The 21,565-nt window shown below is 31.6% G+C and overlaps 1 protein-coding gene and 3 long non-coding RNA genes across 5 annotated transcripts; 3 read left to right on the forward strand and 1 right to left on the reverse strand.

Annotated features, from left to right (window-relative positions):
- Positions 1 to 852: 852 nt before the first annotated feature.
- On the forward strand, positions 853 to 4,379 carry LOC116021100. The gene is made up of 4 exons (XM_031261711.1): positions 853 to 1,099; positions 1,186 to 1,398; positions 2,118 to 2,666; positions 3,872 to 4,379. The coding sequence occupies exons 1-4, from the start codon at positions 853 to 855 to the stop codon at positions 4,210 to 4,212; spliced, it is 1,350 nt and encodes a 449-aa protein (XP_031117571.1). The 3' UTR covers positions 4,213 to 4,379.
- Positions 4,380 to 5,323: 944 nt separating this feature from the next.
- Positions 5,324 to 6,315, forward strand: LOC116032477. 2 transcript variants are annotated; one of them, XR_004100757.1, is made up of 2 exons: positions 5,324 to 5,921; positions 5,991 to 6,315. It is a non-coding gene; the product is annotated as an uncharacterized LOC116032477 (long non-coding RNA). The 2 variants fall into 2 exon arrangements; XR_004100758.1 differs by having other exon boundaries at positions 5,995 to 6,315.
- LOC116032485 lies at positions 5,629 to 8,368 on the reverse strand. The gene is made up of 2 exons (XR_004100759.1): positions 8,004 to 8,368; positions 5,629 to 7,060 (listed from the first exon to the last, which is right to left on the reverse strand). It is a non-coding gene; the product is annotated as an uncharacterized LOC116032485 (long non-coding RNA).
- Positions 8,369 to 10,944: 2,576 nt separating this feature from the next.
- Positions 10,945 to 15,648, forward strand: LOC116001600. The gene is made up of 7 exons (XR_004094256.1): positions 10,945 to 11,066; positions 11,188 to 11,267; positions 11,822 to 11,889; positions 11,999 to 12,098; positions 12,189 to 12,461; positions 12,562 to 12,831; positions 15,450 to 15,648. It is a non-coding gene; the product is annotated as an uncharacterized LOC116001600 (long non-coding RNA).
- Positions 15,649 to 21,565: the final 5,917 nt, after the last annotated feature.

A 21,565-nucleotide genomic window follows, 5' to 3' on the forward strand; every position in this document is an offset into this window, starting at 1 on the left:
TAGGTTTTAAACGTTATAATAATTTTTTTTTTTTTAGTATTATTGACCTTGTTACAATGTAGTATCTGCAGTTAATTGTTTATGTGCTTATAAATAAATTGAAGGCACATAATATATTAACTATAGTAACTACCAAGCACTTTGTGCTCAGATGGCATATAGTAACTTTTTCATATTGGAGGTTATGAAATCGAACTATATTATCTTACCCCAGAATCTTTATTATTCTAACATATTACAACGCATAAACGGCGACAGCAACCATCGTTATTTGTCTAATGAAATTTTTTAACGCCAAAACGACTTTGTTTGAGCCGTGGTCCCATAGTTGTGTGAACCGCTATTTGCTGTTGGCTGGAACGCGGGCCTTGGTTGAGGTGGGATGGGCTAGTATTTTATAGGCTTGCCTCTTGTCGGCCCACTTTGACAGTAACAATTAGGGTTAAAGCGGTTATAGCTATCAATTGTTTCAATCACAAAATTTCAACTAATTAAGTAACAATTCTGTGGGTGGGGTGCGTGATTAGATTGATCAATTCATTTTGTTCACTACATCATCGTTTCAATCTCACTATCGTCCTAAATTAAGTTATTTACGAACCCTAAGTATAAATTTTTCATAAATCACACTCTATACGTTGATATAACTTGAAATCAAAAACCATTTTTTAGGCCTTCACCATTTATCTCTTCCTTGATTGAAATTTCAATTTCAAAATCTTAACATCACCATCACATTGCTATGATCACAAACACTACACAATTGGTGAGAAAAACAAGGTTTTAGATTTCACATTAACATTTACTAACAAAACTACAATACTTATATATCGATGAAAGCAATGGCCTATTATGGGAATGGCAACGACGTCCAAACCGCCGCTCTTCCACTCAAAGCTACTCTGCATCTCTCTCCTCTACCTTTCCGCCGCTCTCTTTCTAGCTCTCCGCACGCTTCTCTCCACCGCCGATTGCCTTTTCCGGCGGCCGCCGTACGTTCCAATCCAGACCTCATTCTCCTACAACTCCTCCTATGGCGAGAACAAGCACGCATTGCCCACCCTCCGCCCCTCCTGCGTCTCCCCTGTTTTTTTCTCCGGTAAAGTTTTCGTCTTTTTGTCGCTGTAATGTCGGGTTTTTGATGGGTTTTCTCTTCTGAGAAATGGGTCGTTGCCGGTTTTGCAGGTTACTGGGAGGTTGTGAGGGAAATCGAAGGGGTTTGCCGGGATTCGTCGTCGTCGTTGGGCTCCGGGAACCTTAGGTATGTTCAGGGCGACGGCGCAGGGAGTTTCGGCGGTAATTTTACTGCCAAGAAACGGTTTTCGTATTTCGATCATGGCGACGATCTCAAGGAAATCCCCTGTGGATTCTTCAAACCGTTTCCGGTTAGCAACTCGGGTTTGTATGATCCAATTAATTTTCATTAAATTTTGTGGCATTTGATCATTCAGTGGTGTTTAACAGTCCCATTTAAAACCTTCCCCAAAGACGAAAATCTCTTACTCCGTTCTCCCCACGAGTAGAGGTGTTGGGAGGATCAATACCTCCTACTCAGAACGAGCAATTCCTAAACTATGACGGTCTAAGTCAGATTGTGTGTACTCGCCCATAATCTATCACCCCGGAAATCACCGAGCAATTGTCTTGTCCCGGGCCAAGGTGTAGTTGGGAGGATCAATACTTGGCTCCAAGAAGGAGCAAATCCTACTATGACTGGCCAAGTTTGATCTTGTGTCTTTACCCACAATTTATCACATCGAAAACCAATTGAAATTCCCTTGTCTCAGGCCGAGGTGTTGGGAGGACCAATACCTGGTGCCCAAAACGATACTATGATTACCCGGGTTCAATCTCGGGTCTTTGCCTACACTCTATCACCTCCGAAACCAATTAAGCAATTCCCTTGTCTCGGGCCGAGGTGTTGGGAGGACCAACACCTGGTGCTCAGAAAGAGCAGTTCCTGAGCTCGACCATTTGTCTTTACCAACAATCTATCACCCCAGAAACCAACTGGGTTGTCCGTGCTGGCTCATTTAAAACGTATCTGTTCTTTATGTAATCATTCTACTAAACTAGTCTGTGCCCTGATTTTGATTTCATTTTCTTGGAATGATTAGATAAGACAGCCATGGAAGGATGCAATGGGGTAGTTGTAGTGTCAGCAATGTTCAACGACCATGACAAAATCCGGCAGCCAAAAGGCCTAGGATCACAAACCCTGAACACTGTCTGCTTCTTCATGTTTGTGGACGATGTCACAATCAATGGGCTTCACAATTACAACCTAATCTCCACAAAATCAAAGGTTGGGGTGTGGAGGATTGTGAGGGTTGACAAGGAGAGGTTGTACGAGAATGCAGCCATGAATGGGGTGATACCAAAGTACTTAACCCACAGGCTGTTCCCAAACGCCAAATACAGTATCTGGGCAGATGCGAAGATGCGGTTAGTAGTTGATCCATTGCTGTTGGTTCATTCGCTGGTGGTTAAGGAGGGCGTGGATATGGCGATTTCGAAGCATCCTTTGTATGTGCATACAATGGAGGAAGCCATGGCGACGGCTCGGTGGAAGAAGTGGAGGGATGTTGAGGCGTTGAGGGTGCAAATGGAGACTTACTGTGAGAATGGGATGCAGCCATGGACGTCCAAGAAGCCTTATCCTTCAGGTATATATATCTGTAGTATTAGTTTGATGATTCTGGTTTTTGATTTGCATTAGTTTGATGCTTCTTCTTCTTGTGATTGTCTTTTTCTCTTTTTTTTTTTCTTTCTCATATTTTTATGCGCATTGTGTTTTTACTAATCTGGATTTAATAGTTAGTTCTAACTTGAGAGCTTAGTCACAAGTAGAACTTGATAGGATTATCACCCTACCAGAGATTTTGTGAAATATACTTGAATTTGAGGGGTTTGTTCATCTAGGTTTCTTCTTCCGCTACATTGACACTGGATATTCAAACATGAGACAACTCTATCTCACTCAAAAGAATTTTCACACGAACCCTTATTTTGGCATCAAGTAGCCCTCTTTCAAATAACCCTTTATCACCTTGCACTGGTGTGAGGTATTGAATTGTCATCTCAAAAGACTAGTTCGATTAATATGTGAGATTGTGAAGTAATATTTAAATTTTAGGGGTTCGTTTACCAAGGTTGCTCCCTCCGCTATGTCGGTACTGGATGAGCAGACAACTCTGTCTCACTCAAAATAGTTGTTACACTGAACTCTTATTTTGACATCGGGTAACCATTTTCCAAATAACTATACCATTTCTCACCATGCGCGGGTTTCTCAATTGCCAATAATAAGTATTGCTTATCTCGAAAGACTAGTTCAATAGGTGAAACATCTTTCAAAATTTAATACCATTTCACATTTTCTTGTGAAGCTGATGTAATCTCACAAGATAATATTGTATTAGAAATCATGTAACTTCTTCACCTTTAGTTGAAGTTTGGTTAATCTACTTTGGAAAAGCTATATTGAGTAGGATACGCATGCTAGCTCCTTTTTAGTCTTAGTTGAATGAGAGTGGACAATGGCGTAAAAATGGATTCTCCATCATCCCAAAGCAAAGTGAAAGGAATAGAAAAAAGAAGAATGTATTAAAGGCATATTCTAGAGTAAGAATTAATCAAACACAAAATTTGACTTGATCTTTAGATATTATTTTTTTTTAGTACGACTGACTCTGTTACAATGTAGTATCTGTTCATAACTATTTTTCAACTTACTAAGCACAAAGAGTCAATACCACCATGTTGGGGCTCGAATTCATGACCTCTCATTTGTAAAGTCTGGAACTCATAACATTAGATTGGACATTACAGTATGTTTGAATTTCAGTATTGATTTTATCGTTTTCTCCAGATGTCCCAGACAGTGCAGTGATTATAAGGAAGCATAGCAAGGCAACAAATCTCTTCTCATGCCTCTTATTCAATGAACTTGAAGCATTCAATCCAAGAGACCAATTGCCCTTTGCATATGTGAGAGACTCCATGAACCCAAAGTTGAGGCTGAACATGTTTGAGGTTGAGGTGTTTGAACATGTGGCAGTTGAGTACAGGCACAACCTCAAACATGGTGGGGCCAGTGGGACGCAGGTGGGGCCCGCCAGGGCCAAGATGGCAAGTTCAGCTGATGGGTTGTCTAATATTGGCAGCAAGTGTGATGGGTACCTTTTGCAAATGTGGGGTAAATCCAAATGATTGGTTTTGGATTTATTTGATTAATTCTTCAAGGGAGCCAGAGGTTTAAAGAAGGGTATAGAAGAAGTAAAGCAAATTGTAAAGGGAAAAAGCTGACAGATCATACCAGGTTGTCAGTGAATGTTTATGGGGAATTGTGAAGTAATTATATAATGGGTATTTTTCAATGATGAGCATGAAATAGTTTGTTGGTAATGGGGTACACTTTCTTTCCCATGAAAGCAATGTGGGGACTGGGGGTGCAGGGCATTGGTGGCTTAAAAGCTCAATATGATATTCATATAAGGACCGCTCTAATGGTGGAGATTAAATGAGAGAAAAAAAAAATGAATATAATTAGAAGAGAAAAAAGATTGTCTAGACTTTGTAGTCTAGTGACACTCAGATCGATTGTACTTTTATACGAAAAGACGGTGAGTTCAAGTCTTATGAAAGAAAGTTTTCACCGAAAGAAAGAAAGAGAAATGTGCATGACGCTCTAGCAGTAGCCAAATGGTGGAGGACACCATTAATATAATGCTATATATATATATATATTAAAAAGTTTGTTATGAACCAAAATCAAGACCAATTGTTATAACATCAATCCGACTTCATATTACATTGTGAACCCTAATACACCAATTGTTATACAATGGATCAGGGTTCATATTGCATTGTGAATCCTAATAAAAAAATTTTATATTTTCAGTTAACAGTACATGTAATAAATAACTTAATTGTTAACACATAATATGATAGCTACAAGTACTATCAAAATCTCTTATTATAATAAAGAGAAGGGATTTGGCCACTAAAATTGCTTCATTCTCCAGCCTATGCAATTTGGCTTCTTTTTTTTTTGTGGAAGAAGTTAAAATGGGTTAAGAGATTTGGGTTTCCAAAGTCTGTAAGTGGGTTAAGAGATTTGGGTTTCCAAAGTGATTGGTATTATGAAACGTGTGGGAGAGGTAATGCTTTTGTTTTAGATGATAATCATTAACAAAATTTTGAATTCTTTTTTGTAATTTTGTTGAATTTATTTATGATAGAGATTGTAATCATTCACATTAATTAGAAGTCTAATCCTATTGGTGTATTAGTTTTTATATGTATTTATATTAATTTAATTTCTTTCATTTGCTTCTTGGGAATCGATTAGCTTCACGGCAGTAGCTATGCTGTTATGATTGTTTTTGTTGTATCTATTCTACTTTTTGGGTATATATATACATATACAATGGCTTCATTCACACACACCCTTGATACACAAATCTCTCTCAGTACACACGCTGAAGCCTTTAGAATGGCTGATCAATTTGATCTTGCATCCCAACTCAACCCAGATTTTACAACCAAAGCAATTCCCCTTCACTTGGTGCGAACATATGCAGTACCTGAAAGCAATAAAACACAACAATGCACACCCAAAAAGCCTGAAGGAGTCAAGAGTATAAAATGCTTATTCCATGATCAAGAGGTTAGTAAATAACAATTCCTACTCCTATTTTTTTTTTTTTTTTAACTTTTTGTACTGCTTTAGGTGTTCAACTGTAAAGCACAACAATTGAAGCTTCTTCATGTCTAGCCACTTTGTTCTTGGGTTTCAAATCCATCTTTATCACACCCAAAAAGCCATGAGGGTACTTTCAATGCACACATATGAGCTGTCTGAAACAAGAACAAAAAACAAGCAAAAGCATGGGAGATACTTATATCATGATGCAGAGGTAAGTAGATAAATTTTGTAATTCTCTTTCAACAATATATATTTATATTTTCTTTCAAAACATTGCTAGCTAGGCAAAGAGGAGGTTGATGAGAAAGATTCTGAAAAAACTCTAAAGCAATGGCCTCATCGTGAAGAGGTGTCTTATGGAGCAATTCACAAAGGTTGAAGTTCCTAAAAAGATAAGGATTGAGCTGATAAAGAAGAAGAAGAAATTTTAATGGAATTTTAAAGTTGAATCTGTTCTTCTGTTGTTGTTTTTGGACTGTTAATCTATTATTTCCTATGTTTTTAAGTTGTTAGGGGTATGTTCTGCATTTCTGCTTCTGAATATTTTCTGCAGAAATTTGTAATATATTTTGTTTTCCTTAAAGTCTGTTCATCTAATTATTGTATTTCTGGATGCTTATTTAAATATTATAAATTATGTAAGTGTATTTTTTACCTATATTATTTGATTTTGAAAATTTATTACTAAAAAAAATAGCATCATAATGTAAGTATGCAACACATTATGGATTCAAGTATTAAGTATAAGCAGTAAGATATACATTTCATCCATAAATTGAACATTTAATGCTTTATTTCCACTGCCCATATATTCCTTTATACAAAAATAAATAAAGAGTTAATAATTCACGTACTATTCAAATATCCCATTTGAGAATTCAAATGTAATGACATATATCTAAAACAATAATTCAATAAAACACTTACTTAATTGTGAAAAACACTTTATTGCTCATTTATTTATAAGTAAAACTAGAGAATATTGGTTTGGAGAAAATTAACTTAAATATTTAGTAGTTTGTTTATACACCTACTCCTTCAAGTATACTTACACTTCATATCAATTTTTGGGTGCCAAGCAGCAACTTAAAGAAGGATGAGAAATTTTTTAAAAAAAATAAAAAATAAAAAATAAAAGTCCACTATCATTTGTTGCAAGAGGAAGTATAGACATTCAAGGTATAGAATCAACTTACTGGATTCTGTAGCCTATATTAAGTTTACTTCTTGGTAAAAATTTCCCGTAGCTATCTAGGTCTTCTCCCACAATTGCATGCAGGGCTTGGTTGCCTGATTTGTAGCTTTCTAGCCTTACATTGTCTACTCTTTGTAGATGTAGTTAGATCAGACCTGTGAATAAGTTAGTTAGAGTTTGTGGTTAATGAATAAAAAATAAATCTAAAAATGATAGGATTGAAATAAAATTGGCAGAATATGAATACAAATTTCGTGTTTTAGCAAGAAATTACTAATGTACAGGTAATAGCAAACTTATCATTAGCCGAGATTCATATCCCTTTTATATTGAATTTTCAGCTGCGAATTTGATTTGCATGCGGACCTTCATTTCATTTTCTTTTTTCCGGTATATTTGTCCATCTGTTGATATCAAGATGTATTTAGATCAAACCTAAGGATTGGTTAGGGTTTCTGGTTAATTAGATAAAAATATATCTTCAAATGATAGAATATAAAAAAAATAAATGAATAAAAAAAATAAAGAAATTACTGTATAGTATAGAAAATTTCATGTATATATGTATTTATATTTATGATTTCAATACACATTATACGTGCTTTCATTTTATTTTAAAGTTATATTTACATAAGAATCTACTTTTATACAAATTTTCATATATCGAATATAAATTTTAGAAAAATTAATAAAAAATTTTACTAAAAATGTAATTATCTTTATCTGTTTTGTCTTTGAGAAGCTTTTCGACTTCGTAATCGTTATGCATGTACAACGTGAACTCTTTGGGTGGGGTTTGAACTCTACTATTTGCATTCATGAATTAAAAAAAAAATTATGCTTACAAATAAATCTAGCAGAAAATCCAAATTCAAACACCTAATTAAAGGAAGAATTTCAGACAATTATCTAACTCTAAAAAGAAAGTAAGGAAGAATTTCAGACAATTATCTAACTCTAAAAAGAAAGTATTATACGTACTGCTTAAACTGAATTAAATCGGACACAATAAAAATATATATAGCGAAAAACTGAATTAAATCGGACACAATAAAAATATATATAGCGAAAACACAACAAATAAAAGGGAAGACATACCTTTAATGTCGTGAATAATTGCTAATTTCAACATTAAGAAATTAGGGTTTCTTTTTCAAAATCGGTCACCAGGAGCTTATTCATGAACAAGAATATTTAACAGTCAGCTAAATTGTTTGGAAGCATGGACTATATGGAAAATTTGGGGTTTAATTTTGGCAAGAGCAATTGAAGGTTCTGGACTGTCGACGGAGAGAGTGGAGAGAATTTGGACAGAGGCGAGAAGGAAGGGTAAGAGGAAAATGATTCTGGAAGGGCGTTTTGTTATTTATACTTGGGCCATGGGCTGCAATTTGGGCTTCATGATGATAATGGGTTTGGTTCATATATTAACAGATTACATATTATATATAACATATAAATACATTGTTGGGCCATTATTTTGGGCTTAGCACTTAAAATAAGGCAAATTATTGTATGGACCATGGTCCACACAGCTATGTGGACCATAATCAAATGTACATTTTTAATGTACTAAATGTACATTATTTTTATACTGAATATATATTATTTTTATACTATAAAAATAATGTACATTCAGTACACAAATAATGTACATCACCTGAATATTATGTCCATTATTTTTATACTGAATGTACATTATTTTTATATTGAATGTGCATTATTTAATAGTATGGTCCACACAGCTGTGTGGACCATGGTCCACACAATAATGATTGCTTAAAATAATAAAGGCCCTGGACCTTTTCTTAAAAAATCATACACACGTGTGTGTGTGTATGTATGTATGTATGTAACATTTATATTTATATTTATTTATGTATTTATTAATTTGTGTTATTAATATTATTATTTATATTATTAATATTATTATTATTATTACAGAAAATGGTCAAATAACATCCTCTACTACTCAATAAAGTTTAATTAGCACCTGAATTGAAAAAACATTCAAATAGCACCATTACTACTCAAAAAAGTTCAATTAGCATCTTAAACTCAAAAAATATTCAATTAACTACTCCAACTCTTAAAAAAAAATCAATTTTCATTTTTTATATGGGTAAAAATTTTAAAAAAATAAAAATATATTTTAAAAATAATTATTTAAATTTTAAAAAAAAAAGATTTCGTCTCCCTAGAGACGAATCTGTTTTTTTTTTAATAATTCTTTTTAAAAAATTTATTTTACATATTTGTAAATTTTTAATATACAAAAATGCTAATATACTTTTTACATATGTTTAAAATTTACTATTGAACATTAAATTAATTAGTAGTAAATTAGTCCACTAAACTTAAATTGTAAGCATTTTTAATTTTACATAGCATTTTTGTATATTAAAAATTTTACACATGTACAATAAATTTTTAAAAATAATTATTTAAAATTTTACACATATGTCCATGGAGACGATATCTGTTTTTTTTTTATAAACAAAATTAATAATTATTTTAAAAAATAAAATTGTTACCCATAGAAACATACAAAAAAATGAAATTTGAATTTTTTTAAAGGAGTAGTTAATTAAATGTTTTTTTGAGTTAAGGGTGCTAATTGAACTTTTTTGAGTAGTAGAGGATGCTATTTGAATATTTTTTGAGTTTAGGGTGATAATTGAACTTTCTTGAGTAGTAGATGGTGTTATTTGACCCTTATCCCTTATTATTAGTACTCGTGATTCCAAATGAGACGAGACAAGATATTGTTGGGGCAAATATTAACTCTTATTATTTGTGGAGTAGTTGTAAGGTTTTAAAATTAAGTATTTGCTTCATTTGAAGATAAGAAATAGATCCACCTTTAATATTATTACTTATTTTAATGGAATATGGTCATAATGTTATTATTATAGTAAGTGAACAACAAAATATTTATAAATAAAGCTCATACTTCCTTATATTGTAAATTAAATTTAACAACATTAATACTTTGTAATAATATAACATTAAATTTATACTTTAAATTTTCAGTCCGTGCATCGCACGGGTGGCATACTAGTGTGAGTATATAATGGTTATTTTTGAACGGGTGTCTACAATGCAAGGTAGGGCAAATTATTGCATGGACCATGGTCCACACAGTTGTGTGGACCAAAAATAAAAAGTACATTATTTTTGTACTGAATGTACATTATTTTTGTACTGTAGGTACATTATTTGATACTTATTTGATAGTATCAAATAATGTACCTTCAGTACAAAAATAATGTACCTTCAGTACAAAAATAATGTACTTTTTATTTTTGGTCCACACAGCTGTGTGGACCATGGTCCATGCAATAATGATTGGCAAGGTAAACCCTGGTCCATGGTACTATTTGCCAATCAAGACCCATAACAAAGGGAACCCCTTTTCTCACCAAATTGTGGGCTCAACTCTTCAACATCACCTTTTATTTACGTTTCTATTTAATATAACTCTATATTAAATAGTATAACACAATTTTAAGTAATATAATTTTGTACATTGAGGTTTAAAATTGTGAATATAGAGTTCAAAAATTGTGAATATTAAGTAATGTAATTTTGTATATTGAGGTTTAAAATTGTGAATAAAGAATTCTAAAATTGTGAACATAGAGTTCTAAAATTATAAATATAGAGTTTTTTAAATTGTGAACATGGACCTGGTCGACCTTGTAAGGTGGATTCGGGTCCATAGCATAATTTGCCATGGGGTTGAGCCTATTTTATCCACTTTTAGATGAGCTGGATTTAAAAAAAAAAAAAAAACAAACTTATTTGCGTTTGGAATTTAAAGGTTATTTTCTATTATTTATTTATTGTCACTTTAGTCTATGTAGTAGATGGTGAGAGAACGGGTTCGGCCATCCGGGTTATACTTTTGATTCGACACTGTAAACGTTCCCAGAAATTTAAAATTATAGCCGTTACGGCCAAGAATCAGACCACCCCCTCCCTCCTTCCTTTTCAAAAACTTGAAATCCCACCTTTTTAACCCTATTCTTGGCCGTTAAGTGAATTCACTCCTCTCTCTCTCTGCGATTCAGGTCTCCAAAGGCTCAAGCTTTCAACTTTGTCCACTACATTTGGTCTGCCAGGTGCCGATTTCTGATAATTGTGGTCTACTCATGGACGGTAATTTCACAAACTCTCTTTACATATTTGTATATACATCTTGGCGCTTGAATTATTCATACACGCTAACTTACATTCAGGTGTATCTGCATATGAATTTGACCAGTGGTATCGTTTTCAGATCAAACTATTGCGACGATTTTGGTAAAGTTTTGACCGTCTCCGTCGAGAATTACGAGCCGCCGTTGATTCACAGAGCCGGTCTGTCTAAGTCTCTAAGATTCCCGTTTTCGAATTGTTTGTTATTATTATTATTTTTAATTTCCTTGTTCAGGTTTTTTAGATGTTCTTTTTCATTTGAACTGCCTGTTCGGTTTCTTTCTGCCTTGAGTTCCCAATTTATACTATCTTTTCTTCTACCTTTCCCCCTTTCCATGGGATTCATTAGTTAACTATTCTTTTCCCATTATTTTTCCTGAAATATCCCTCAATAAGATAGTAGGATCTTTTGTGTGAATTTGACGTCTTTCCATTTGGTCTTTTGTAACGCATTTGTTCTGCGAGAACCATGCCTTAATTATTTTATTTGGAGGAAATGGAATTTCTGATTTTCACTTAAATTTGATGAAATTGGAAGAAAATGTTGTTAACCATGCCTTTCCTTTCATACTTAAAAGTATTGATTATGTTAATGGATGGAAAGTCTGCATTTGAACTTTTTGTACAACAGAAAATATTTAAAGCATGGGTTTATCATTTCACCTGATCCTTGGAACTGACCTTTGTTTTGTGGAATTCATTGATTTGGGCCCCAGAAATTTCATACCAAGAACAAACTCTTCCTGTTTTTCAGAAAATTGAAGACCTGTCCACTAAAGTACATGTAAGCATTTTGACTTCATGGTTGAATTCTTCTGTTGAGAGAAATGAAACTTGGCATAGTTTCCTTGAGTTTTCCCTTTTAATATTCTGCCCTTATTTTTTCCTCGCAGGAATTGAGAAAAGAGCATGCAGCTTTTAAGCGATGAGGTGAAGGGTATACCGGGGATTCTTTTCCTTGTCCTGAAGTTTTCTGTGCTCTTAGGGATCTTAGTATGTCTCTTTTCTGGTAGACTGATCTCTTGGTTCTTCTTTTTGTTTTTCTTTGATTTAATTATGGTAGTTGCTTTGGGTTGTTATTAGGTGTGCAACATGAACTTCTTAGTGTGCCCTTTTGAAGAAAAGATATCTTGATGAATGATGAGTGCTCAGAGAGGAATGAAGTGATTGAGTTGAAAGGCAACATTCGGGTTTTCTGTAGATGTAGACCATTAAACTCTGAGGAAGTTGCGAATGGTTCAACATTTGTGGTTGATTTTGATATGTCTCGGGGAAATGAGATACAAATTGTTTCCTCTGATTCTTGTTGAAAGCAATTTAGGTTTGATCATGTTTTTAAACCAGAGGATGGTCAAGGTAAATCTTTTGTTGAGTATGCATATTATTATTATTCTAGGTTTATTGTAAAGATGTTATAATAATATACTAGTATAATTACTCAACTTTTGCAATGCAGAGGCTGTTTTTGTTGAAGCCATTCCTATTGTAACCTCTGTTTTGGATGGTTTTTAATGTCTACATTTTTGCCAATCGGCAAACTGGAACTGGCAAGACATTTCACAATGGAAGGAACACCAGAAATTGACATAGGGGAGTCAACTATCAAACTTTGGAGAAATTGTTCAGCTTGCATTATGAAGTATGATTTGTTTGTCAGCATGTTAGAGGTTTACAATGAAAAGATAAGGGACATTGTTGTTGACAACTTCAGCGAACCAGTTAAGAAGTAAGTTTCTGTTTCTGCACTCCTAAGCCTTGCTGTTATGATTTTATCTCGTCATATAAACTGTCAAATTTGTTCTCTTGCATCAAAGACTGCTCATGTTCCATACGGGTATAAAGTTTTATTATTTAATAATTATGTTGATTTGCTACAATCAAATTATGAATATAAATGAACTAAAAAAAAAATTATGAATATAATTATTTGTAATTAAAATAAGAATTGATATTTTAGGTGGGTAATTACTAAAAATAATAAACTATATTATAAGTTTAATACAAAGCATAGAGAGTGGGAAATTGATTCTTTATGCTTCAAATAGGTTGAGAAAGTAGGTGTGGACAGATATAACATTATAAATTATAATTGAGTGAATAATACTAAAAAAACATTATATTATATGTAGTAATATTTTTTTTTAAAAAAATCGTTAATTTGAAATGTTATTATTACACTAGTTTTTCACGCGCGTTGCATGAATAGGATAATGCCCAATGTTTATTTTTTAAATAAGTACTTCAAATTATATCAATACAAGATTATATAAGAGATGTTCATGCATATGTAATTGAATATTGAATTTGTTTATTTAAATCGGTAATTCAAAGTATATGAATGCAAGAATCATATATGAGAGGTTGATTATAATTGTCACTAAAATAAATGTTTGTAATTTTGCAAAAATGTTAATATACTTAGTCTAAAAATGATAGTATAAATAAATACTACTTTTGGTAATAAAAATTTATACATTTTACGATTTACGAACAATTGTGATGTAGTCAAAAACATACTATGGAGTAGTTTCCCGCTTAAATTTATTGAGTTATTTGAATTTCTTGTTTGTTTGCAAATCCTTCCCAAGTACATTTTTAAATTTTTTTGTATGTTATTAATAGAATACTTGGTAAATAAATATATAACATTATTTTGTATTATGACTTTGATACGGAGTATTTAATTAAAACATAGTGTAAAAAGAATACAATGAATAATGTAGTGAATATAATTAATTAATAAATTTAAAGGTAAAGAATCTTTGCTTTGTTGTAGAAAATAAAGACAACATGAAATTATATCTTTTTTTTTAAATTTTTTATAATTAATTTTTAATGTAGAAAATAAAGACAATAAAACTAATAAAATTATATCTCTTTTTAAATTTTTTGATAATTAATTTTTATTTTAGAAAATAAAGACAATATGACTAATGAAATTATATCTCTTTTTTAATCTTTTGATAATGAATAATTTTTTTTGAATAAAGACATGGTAAACATCGAATTCTATGCATATGTACTTTTTTTTTTTTTGTTGTAACTACTAATTTATTTAATAATTTTTAATAAGAGTAATAGAGTTGTGTACTTACTTTTCAATAATAATCTCTAATGTATTGGTAGTATATATATATTTAACAATTATGTCAACTCTGATTAGGATGGGGTTCGAACCTACAATCTTTCTTATAGAAATTAATATATAAGTTAAAAGTTAACGGAATATCCATTATTAAAGTTTATACTAACGAAATGAGGTTATTTAAGGGAAGAAAATAGTATAATAGAGGGTAAATATTAAAATTTTAAATTTATTTAGATTTTAGATATTTAAATTATTGTAAATAATAATAATAATGTAAAATATTTTTATAAATTTTATATTTATATTTTAGGAAATAACTAACATATAACTCCAATATATAATGTGTATATATATTATTATTATTGAAGAAAATAAGAAAATATATAGTGGATGAATGTGCATAACAACAATAGTGGAAAAGATAACGGAAGTTATAACGGTAGGGGTATGTTTGTCTAATATATTGTAAAGTACAACTTTTATAGCATAATGTACAAAAAAAACATAACGAAAAAAAAAAACATAACCTTCATTCAACACTTATTATGTTTTTAGATTTAGATAAGATTAAGATTAAGAAATAAGATAAGATATAATGTATATGGTTAGTTATAATTTCATAGAAAAATCGATTGTATAATTACTATATATAGACATCTTTTAAGTTATTGTATTAATATTCTTGACTTTTATAAACTGTTTTAAATAATTAATTGTTTTTGAAGTAGCCAAAACAATATCTTGATATATGATTAAAATTTAATTAGTGGTTTGTATATATAATCAAATTGATTCTAATGCTATAGTTGGATTTAAATTAGTTAGTTAAAATATATTTAAATAATTTTGCTATGATGTCACATAGATAAATCCAATTTATGTATGTTGATGAGTTTGAGAAGGAAAATAAATAATGTTATAACATTTTTAATTAGTTTATGAAATAACACTTTTTGAAATAAAAACAGTTAACAGTGAAAGTTGTTATTAAAATATTTTAGTGGCTAGATAATCAGAATGTAGTGAAATAGATATCATTACATATACATTATAAACTAATACATATTTTGATGCATTTTTAAATCGGATTTCACATATGGTAATACATGAAAAATGATATTTGTAATGTAAATGTGAAATTAGATTTACATATTTATTTTATCAATAGTCAATATCTTCTAAATGTGTACTTAGAAACTTACTTGGATTTGAATTTTTTTACTATTATAACCATACTTTGCTCTTGATGATTTCAGGTGTCAATGGCGGTTTGGTATGCTGTTGAAAAAGAGTTTCTAACAATTTTCTATGCATGTTTCCATACTAAGCTTACATCTAATTCTTTATTATGTTCATTAAATCTTGAGACTTTTATTCTATGTCTGACTATCTGTTTGATTTTTTACATTTGTATGGTGTTATTACATATTTTTTAGCTAAACATATATATATATGCTCCACTATCTATAAATATCTTTTATATTATCATATTATCAGGTTTATATTAGATATGCTTCTATTAGTCTATATAAACTGCTACCATTTTCCGGCTTCATCTGCTAATTGTTAATAATAATTTTCATAATTTTATATTTTAAATCTTCTCCTAACTTTAAAAGTTGTTGATAGGTTATACCTTCTTCTTGAGTTGCTTCATAAATTTTCTATTTACTCCTGAATTTTTCTACACATAAAATAGATTGTTGTCTTATTGATATGTGGTATGGGAGTATCTTTTATTTGTCTTAATTCCTTTTCTTTCTTTTCTCTATTTCTTTTGATATATTCATATCGTATTTATAAATTTATTTTTTTCATCGATAATTTATTTCAATTCTAAAATCATTTCCTAAGTAATTCTTAATACTTTTATATTAATATTATATTTTAAATTTTAAAACTATTGATTTAGTTACTATTATTTATTTTTCATCATTTGGAAAATTATATGTTTGAGATTCAATTGTAATACATTCTTTTTCATTAGTTTTATTTATATGGACAAAACTCTTGTATCTGTGGCTATTATTGCTATTCCTTCTGTTACAATCATTCCATTAAAGGGAAAATTGTAATTTATGCCCCCATAATATGTCAATTATCAATATCACTCCTGAATTATTAGTGGTATAAATGTTTTCCTTCAATTTTCAAAATGGTACATATATTGCCCTTAATTTTTAAAATGGTACATATATTGCTCCAAAATATGTAATGTTTTGAAAATTGGACAACATTTACACCTCTAATAGTTCAGGGGTGACATCGATAATTAACATATTATGGAGGGGCATAAATTATAATTTCCCCTTCCATTAAATATTTTGTTACTTTTATTTTTAACTTATCAAAATTATTATATTATTTATTTACTAAATCTAATTTTTTTGGGGTATAATTTCTAATGTATTAAATTGTCTAATTCCAGTTTCTATGGGTTGTTATGATTTCTTTATGAAAACTTAGTATAAATCCTTCTACTAATGATATTAGTTTTGAAAATGGTTTTATTCTTCTATTTTCAAAATCCATACATATATCTTCTAGTATTGTAATTTTAAAGTTTTCTTTATGGAAAAATATTTGATGCACTACCGGTGTATAAGTGATATACACTAACGACGAATGAGGAGATAACACCTCACACTATAGGTTCTAAAATTTCTTGATATAGTTTAGGTACTATTATACCTTGTAATTTATAATAGTTAAGGCTCATTTTTTATGTTCATCTTCTAATGATATACTAAAATCTTGTTAAAAAATGATATACTAAAATCTGGTTGTATTGTAAAATTTAATTTTTGGTAAATTAGATTTTTCTCTTACTATGGTTATTAAAGCATCTAATATAGTTCCATGTATTCTATCATCAGATATATATTGCCTTTATAGTAATTCTATTGTTTCAAAATAAATATTATTATATCTCTTAGTCTTTGTCTTTTGCTAGTTCTCTTTTTAATATTTCATTTGTTATTAGATTTATTCTTGCTTTTCCATTAATAGTTGTAATATCAATTGCATTTTCATGTTTTTGAACTACATATATATTCTCTCTTTATTTCTATCAAATCATTAATTTTTCATAAATTTCAAGCCTAAAGGTTAAAGTTTGTGTTGTTCCAAACTTTGATAATATGTTTCTGAGTCTTCTGTTATCTTTTATGTTTCTTTATCCATAAGTTAATTTATCAATTTGAAAGCAACATTCATTTATAATTTGTTTGTATTATTTTATTTCTCTATCTTTTTAATTTTCTATTCTTTTATTCTTAGTCTACTAATTAGATTATTTATTTTTTATTGTAGGCCCAGGGCGAAACTTTCAAGTGATCATTTTTTAACCCATGTTGCTTTTCTTTCATATTAGAATCATTATCATAACCTTGATCCGTAACAGTAGATCAGAGCATATAAGAGCACCTTGTTCAAATGTTTTAAGGGAAATACCTTGTTCTGCTCTATGTCTCACACAACTTAGAGGAGGATACATCATCCTATAAATACAAGCTAGAAGGCATATGGTGATGGAATAATTAGGACCGGGTACGGAGCACGAACGGGGCAAGGAGGAACCGGAGCAAGTACGACCCCGAGGCAGCCTCGTGGCTCGCGGCACGCTCAGCTCGGCCAGGCGCGGACGCTCGGCCAAGCTGAGCGTGTTCCGTAACACGCTCAGCCCGGCTGAGCGTTTGGGCTCTTTGATCCACACGCTGCCAGGGTCTCGCGGCGGCGGTTACGGCCCGGGCGTTAGGCGTGCTTCCCTGCGTCTTCTCCGGATTAGTTACACCTAGGGCTGATATAATAGCTCGCTGGTTGTCTTGTTAGGACATCCTGACTTACTTTTATCACACTTATCTTGTCATTACATTGTTTACCTTTGTAATAGCGTTATACAATTCAATATATATTTTACCCCCGCGGTATACTTACGATCCATTAGCTTGTCATACCCCCATTATTTTATCGGGTTTTGTAATTCGGACCACCCGGGTTATTAAAATCCATCATATGGTATGGAAACAAGTTTCCATATACCGCTTACTTAAAACCCTAGGCTCCAAGATTCCTAATATGCAATATTCCAAAATATGCAGGATTCCATATATGAGAAATATTCTATAACACTCCCTCTCAAGTTGGAGCATAGATATTGATCATGCCTAACTTGTTACACAAATAACTAACTCATGTTCAAGTTTGTGAATAGGTCCCCGAGTTGTCCTGCGATTTTAACAAATCCAGTGGAGATTAATCCTTGTTGTATCTTCTCACGAACAAAATGACAGTCAATCTCTATGTGCTTGGTTTGTTCATGAAACACCGGATTTGATGCAATATGAAGAGCCATAACTTTGCAGGAATCGGAGCTTTGAAACCAGCCTCATTCAAATGGTTGTTTATCCACATTACTAGTCTCCAAGAGATGATATATATATCCATAGGGATGGTATTGGAACGTTTGGCTCACGAAGAGTCATATGTATCCAATTAAATGTGAAGCATTTTCAAAAAGCCTTCACATTTAAATCTGAATCAAAATACAATGTAAAACATTAATACAAATCACAATTAAAGTGACTTAATCCTACATTTAACGGCGCTTTTCGCATGCAATTAGCGAAAATGAAAAGACGCTTTGTTTTACTCCTTGGGCGGGAATTATCTCCAACGCAATATACCATAAACGACACCGTTTTCACACAGCTTTTGGGCGAAAATTGTCCCCACACGGTTTTGCTTTATTATAGATGGGATAAGAATAAGATGTTGGAGTGTTGGACAGAGCTATCGCTTACTCAGTTGATTCAATTCGACAAATATTAAAATTAAAAATCGATAAAACCTTAATGATTATATAATATACTATATTCTACATTATAAATTGGATCATCGACATATTTTAATGTATTGAAAGTTCATTTTTAACATATTAGATGTTATTTTTTGAAATGAATATTTAGTATACCATATAAACCTTTTCGTATATTAAAATGAACACTTTATAATTTAATTTACCTTAAAACTTTGGGGCGGTTATCAAATACTTTTAGATTGGGTTGAGTACGTAGAGGTCTAATCCAATAGTGAATATGCTATTTATAGACCAAATCTAGGACGGTCGAAGCGTCCTACGAATGTCTTTCTTTAAAAGCCTTCTCATGTACTTGACAACTCTCCACCCCTACCAAATTAAACGAATGCGGAGGAAATCGATTAGTATCCTCGAATATTATACTCCGTAATATTATAAAATTAATTTAGTTGACGTGAATGACCATATACTCACATTTTTTAAAGGGGCTGAAAGTTTTAAAACTCCTTACATATGAAAAGAATAATATGACAATTACTTTGTCTCTAAATTGGACCGGCCCGGTGTGAATAGCGATTAAATTGAATATGGTACGAATTTATAAGCACCTCCTATATATAGTTATGGGTTACTCAGAAAACATCGTAATTTAACAAAAAAAATATTAGAATATTTCTATCAAGACAAAAACTTGTGTGAGACCGTCTCACCGTGAGACGGGTCAGGTCGGGTCGATTCAAGATGAAAATGTAATATTTATACGCACAAATGTCATACTTATATGCTCAAATGTAATACTAATCAAGAATAATAAAAAAATTTACTTATAAGGGTAAATGTAATACTTTTAAGGAAAAATACAGTACTTTTACATTTTGATTTAAAAGTATTACATTTTTCCTTAAAAGTATTATATTTTCCCATATAAGCAAGGGGCACTTGTCAACATCACTTATTATAGAAATAAGTAACAAAAATTATAATACCGATTAGTATTATATTTGAGCATATAAGTATGACATTTGCATGATGGTTCGACTTGACCCGGCCCGTCTCACGAATAAGAATCTGTGAGACGGTATCACACAAGTGTGACCCAAAAAAGCCTGCAATCAATATCCAATATCCGCTTTATGATCCAATAATAGACCGGCTCAAATTAATGAGGTCAATAAATAGTTCATCGAAGTTGAAATCTTGTTCATCGAAGTTGAAACCTTTTGGTTATTAAGTCAATTGTTCGACCACATTGAATGGGGTTGTCCCTATAATATTTATGTCCTATTTGTATAGAAAATAATATTTATATCGAATATTCTATTTTTTGGTTATCAGGAATTGATTCACACAAGTTAATTAGGTGATCTCATGTCAAGCGCTATTAATTTTCATACAAGTAACATTACTTGCACAGTTGCAAACAAAAGTGAAATACTTTAATTTGCCCCTGGGACCCTACACTATGATTCGACAGGATTGTGGATGTGATAAATCACGCTGACTCAAGGTTCATTAGGTGAGATGATCAGCATCTTTACCCAAGAAGCCCACCACATTGCGACTATGAAGGCTCAATCATGTGTACTTGTCCATAATCTGCCACCCAGAAACTAATATTACTATATTTATAGTATATCTGTTCATAACTACTTTCTCAACCTATTGAAGCACAAGAGTCAATATTGACTCCACTAAGGCTCGAACCCACCTCGAACCCACCACCTCCCGTATAAAGGGAAGAGTTTGATGCCACTGGACCACAAGATCCTTGGCATTTAATTTAATATGAGTCATATTAAATTAAATATGATTCATAAAATACCACTTAGTGATCTATTAGGTTATTATTATATTTCCAATTCACTTGCAATGGTTTTTCACTTTTAAAAGTGACCTATTGTCATATCATTATAGAGTTAATTACTGATTTGCTTTCTCGACTATTGAGATTTCACCACTTTGGTCATCGATAATTTTTCTTGCCCAATTATTCGACTTTGTAAAAATTAATCAATTCGGTCCTCCATTTATTTTGGTATTAAACAACCGTTAAATCGGGACCAAATTGGTAATTTTGCTATAGTCAAGGGACCATTTCAATAATTAATTTTTGACTGAAATAGTCTCTTGACTATAGTGAAATGACCAATTTGGTCCCGATTTGACGGATATCAAACGGTAAAATAAACGGAGGACCAAATCGATTAATTTTTTCAAAGTCGAGGACTTAATTAGGCAAAACAAATTATCGAGAACTAAAGTGGTAAAATCTCGATAATCGAGAGACCAAATCGGTAATGAACTCTATCATTATATTTACAATTCACCTACTATTTTACTTATATTTCTACATTCCAACTCTAATTTCGAAGGTAGTTATACGTTTACCAGCATAACTCATATTTTTTTAATGCAAAAGATGGGGATTTGACCTTTCAACTAAAGCAATTATGGTGCTCAACTATCAGAGTCGGTTTTTAATGTTTGTGGTCCTGTTCTTGTAAATAAATGAGACCCCGACTCTTTCAAAACTATAAATGCAATCTTTCAAAG

This window comes from Ipomoea triloba, chromosome 1 (genome assembly GCF_003576645.1).
Source record: "Ipomoea triloba cultivar NCNSP0323 chromosome 1, ASM357664v1".
In the NCBI taxonomy this organism is placed as follows: domain Eukaryota; kingdom Viridiplantae; phylum Streptophyta; class Magnoliopsida; order Solanales; family Convolvulaceae; genus Ipomoea; species Ipomoea triloba.

Excerpts from the sequence above, each read along its gene's own strand:
- LOC116021100 (XM_031261711.1), top strand. The coding sequence starts at position 853 with ATGGGAATGGCAACGACGTCCAAACCGCCGCTCTTCCACTCAAAGCTA. Across the intron at positions 1,100-1,185 it reads CTCCCCTGTTTTTTTCTCCG|GTTACTGGGAGGTTGTGAGG; the intron begins GTAAAGTTTTCG and ends CCGGTTTTGCAG. Across the intron at positions 2,667-3,871 it reads CAAGAAGCCTTATCCTTCAG|ATGTCCCAGACAGTGCAGTG; the intron begins GTATATATATCT and ends CGTTTTCTCCAG.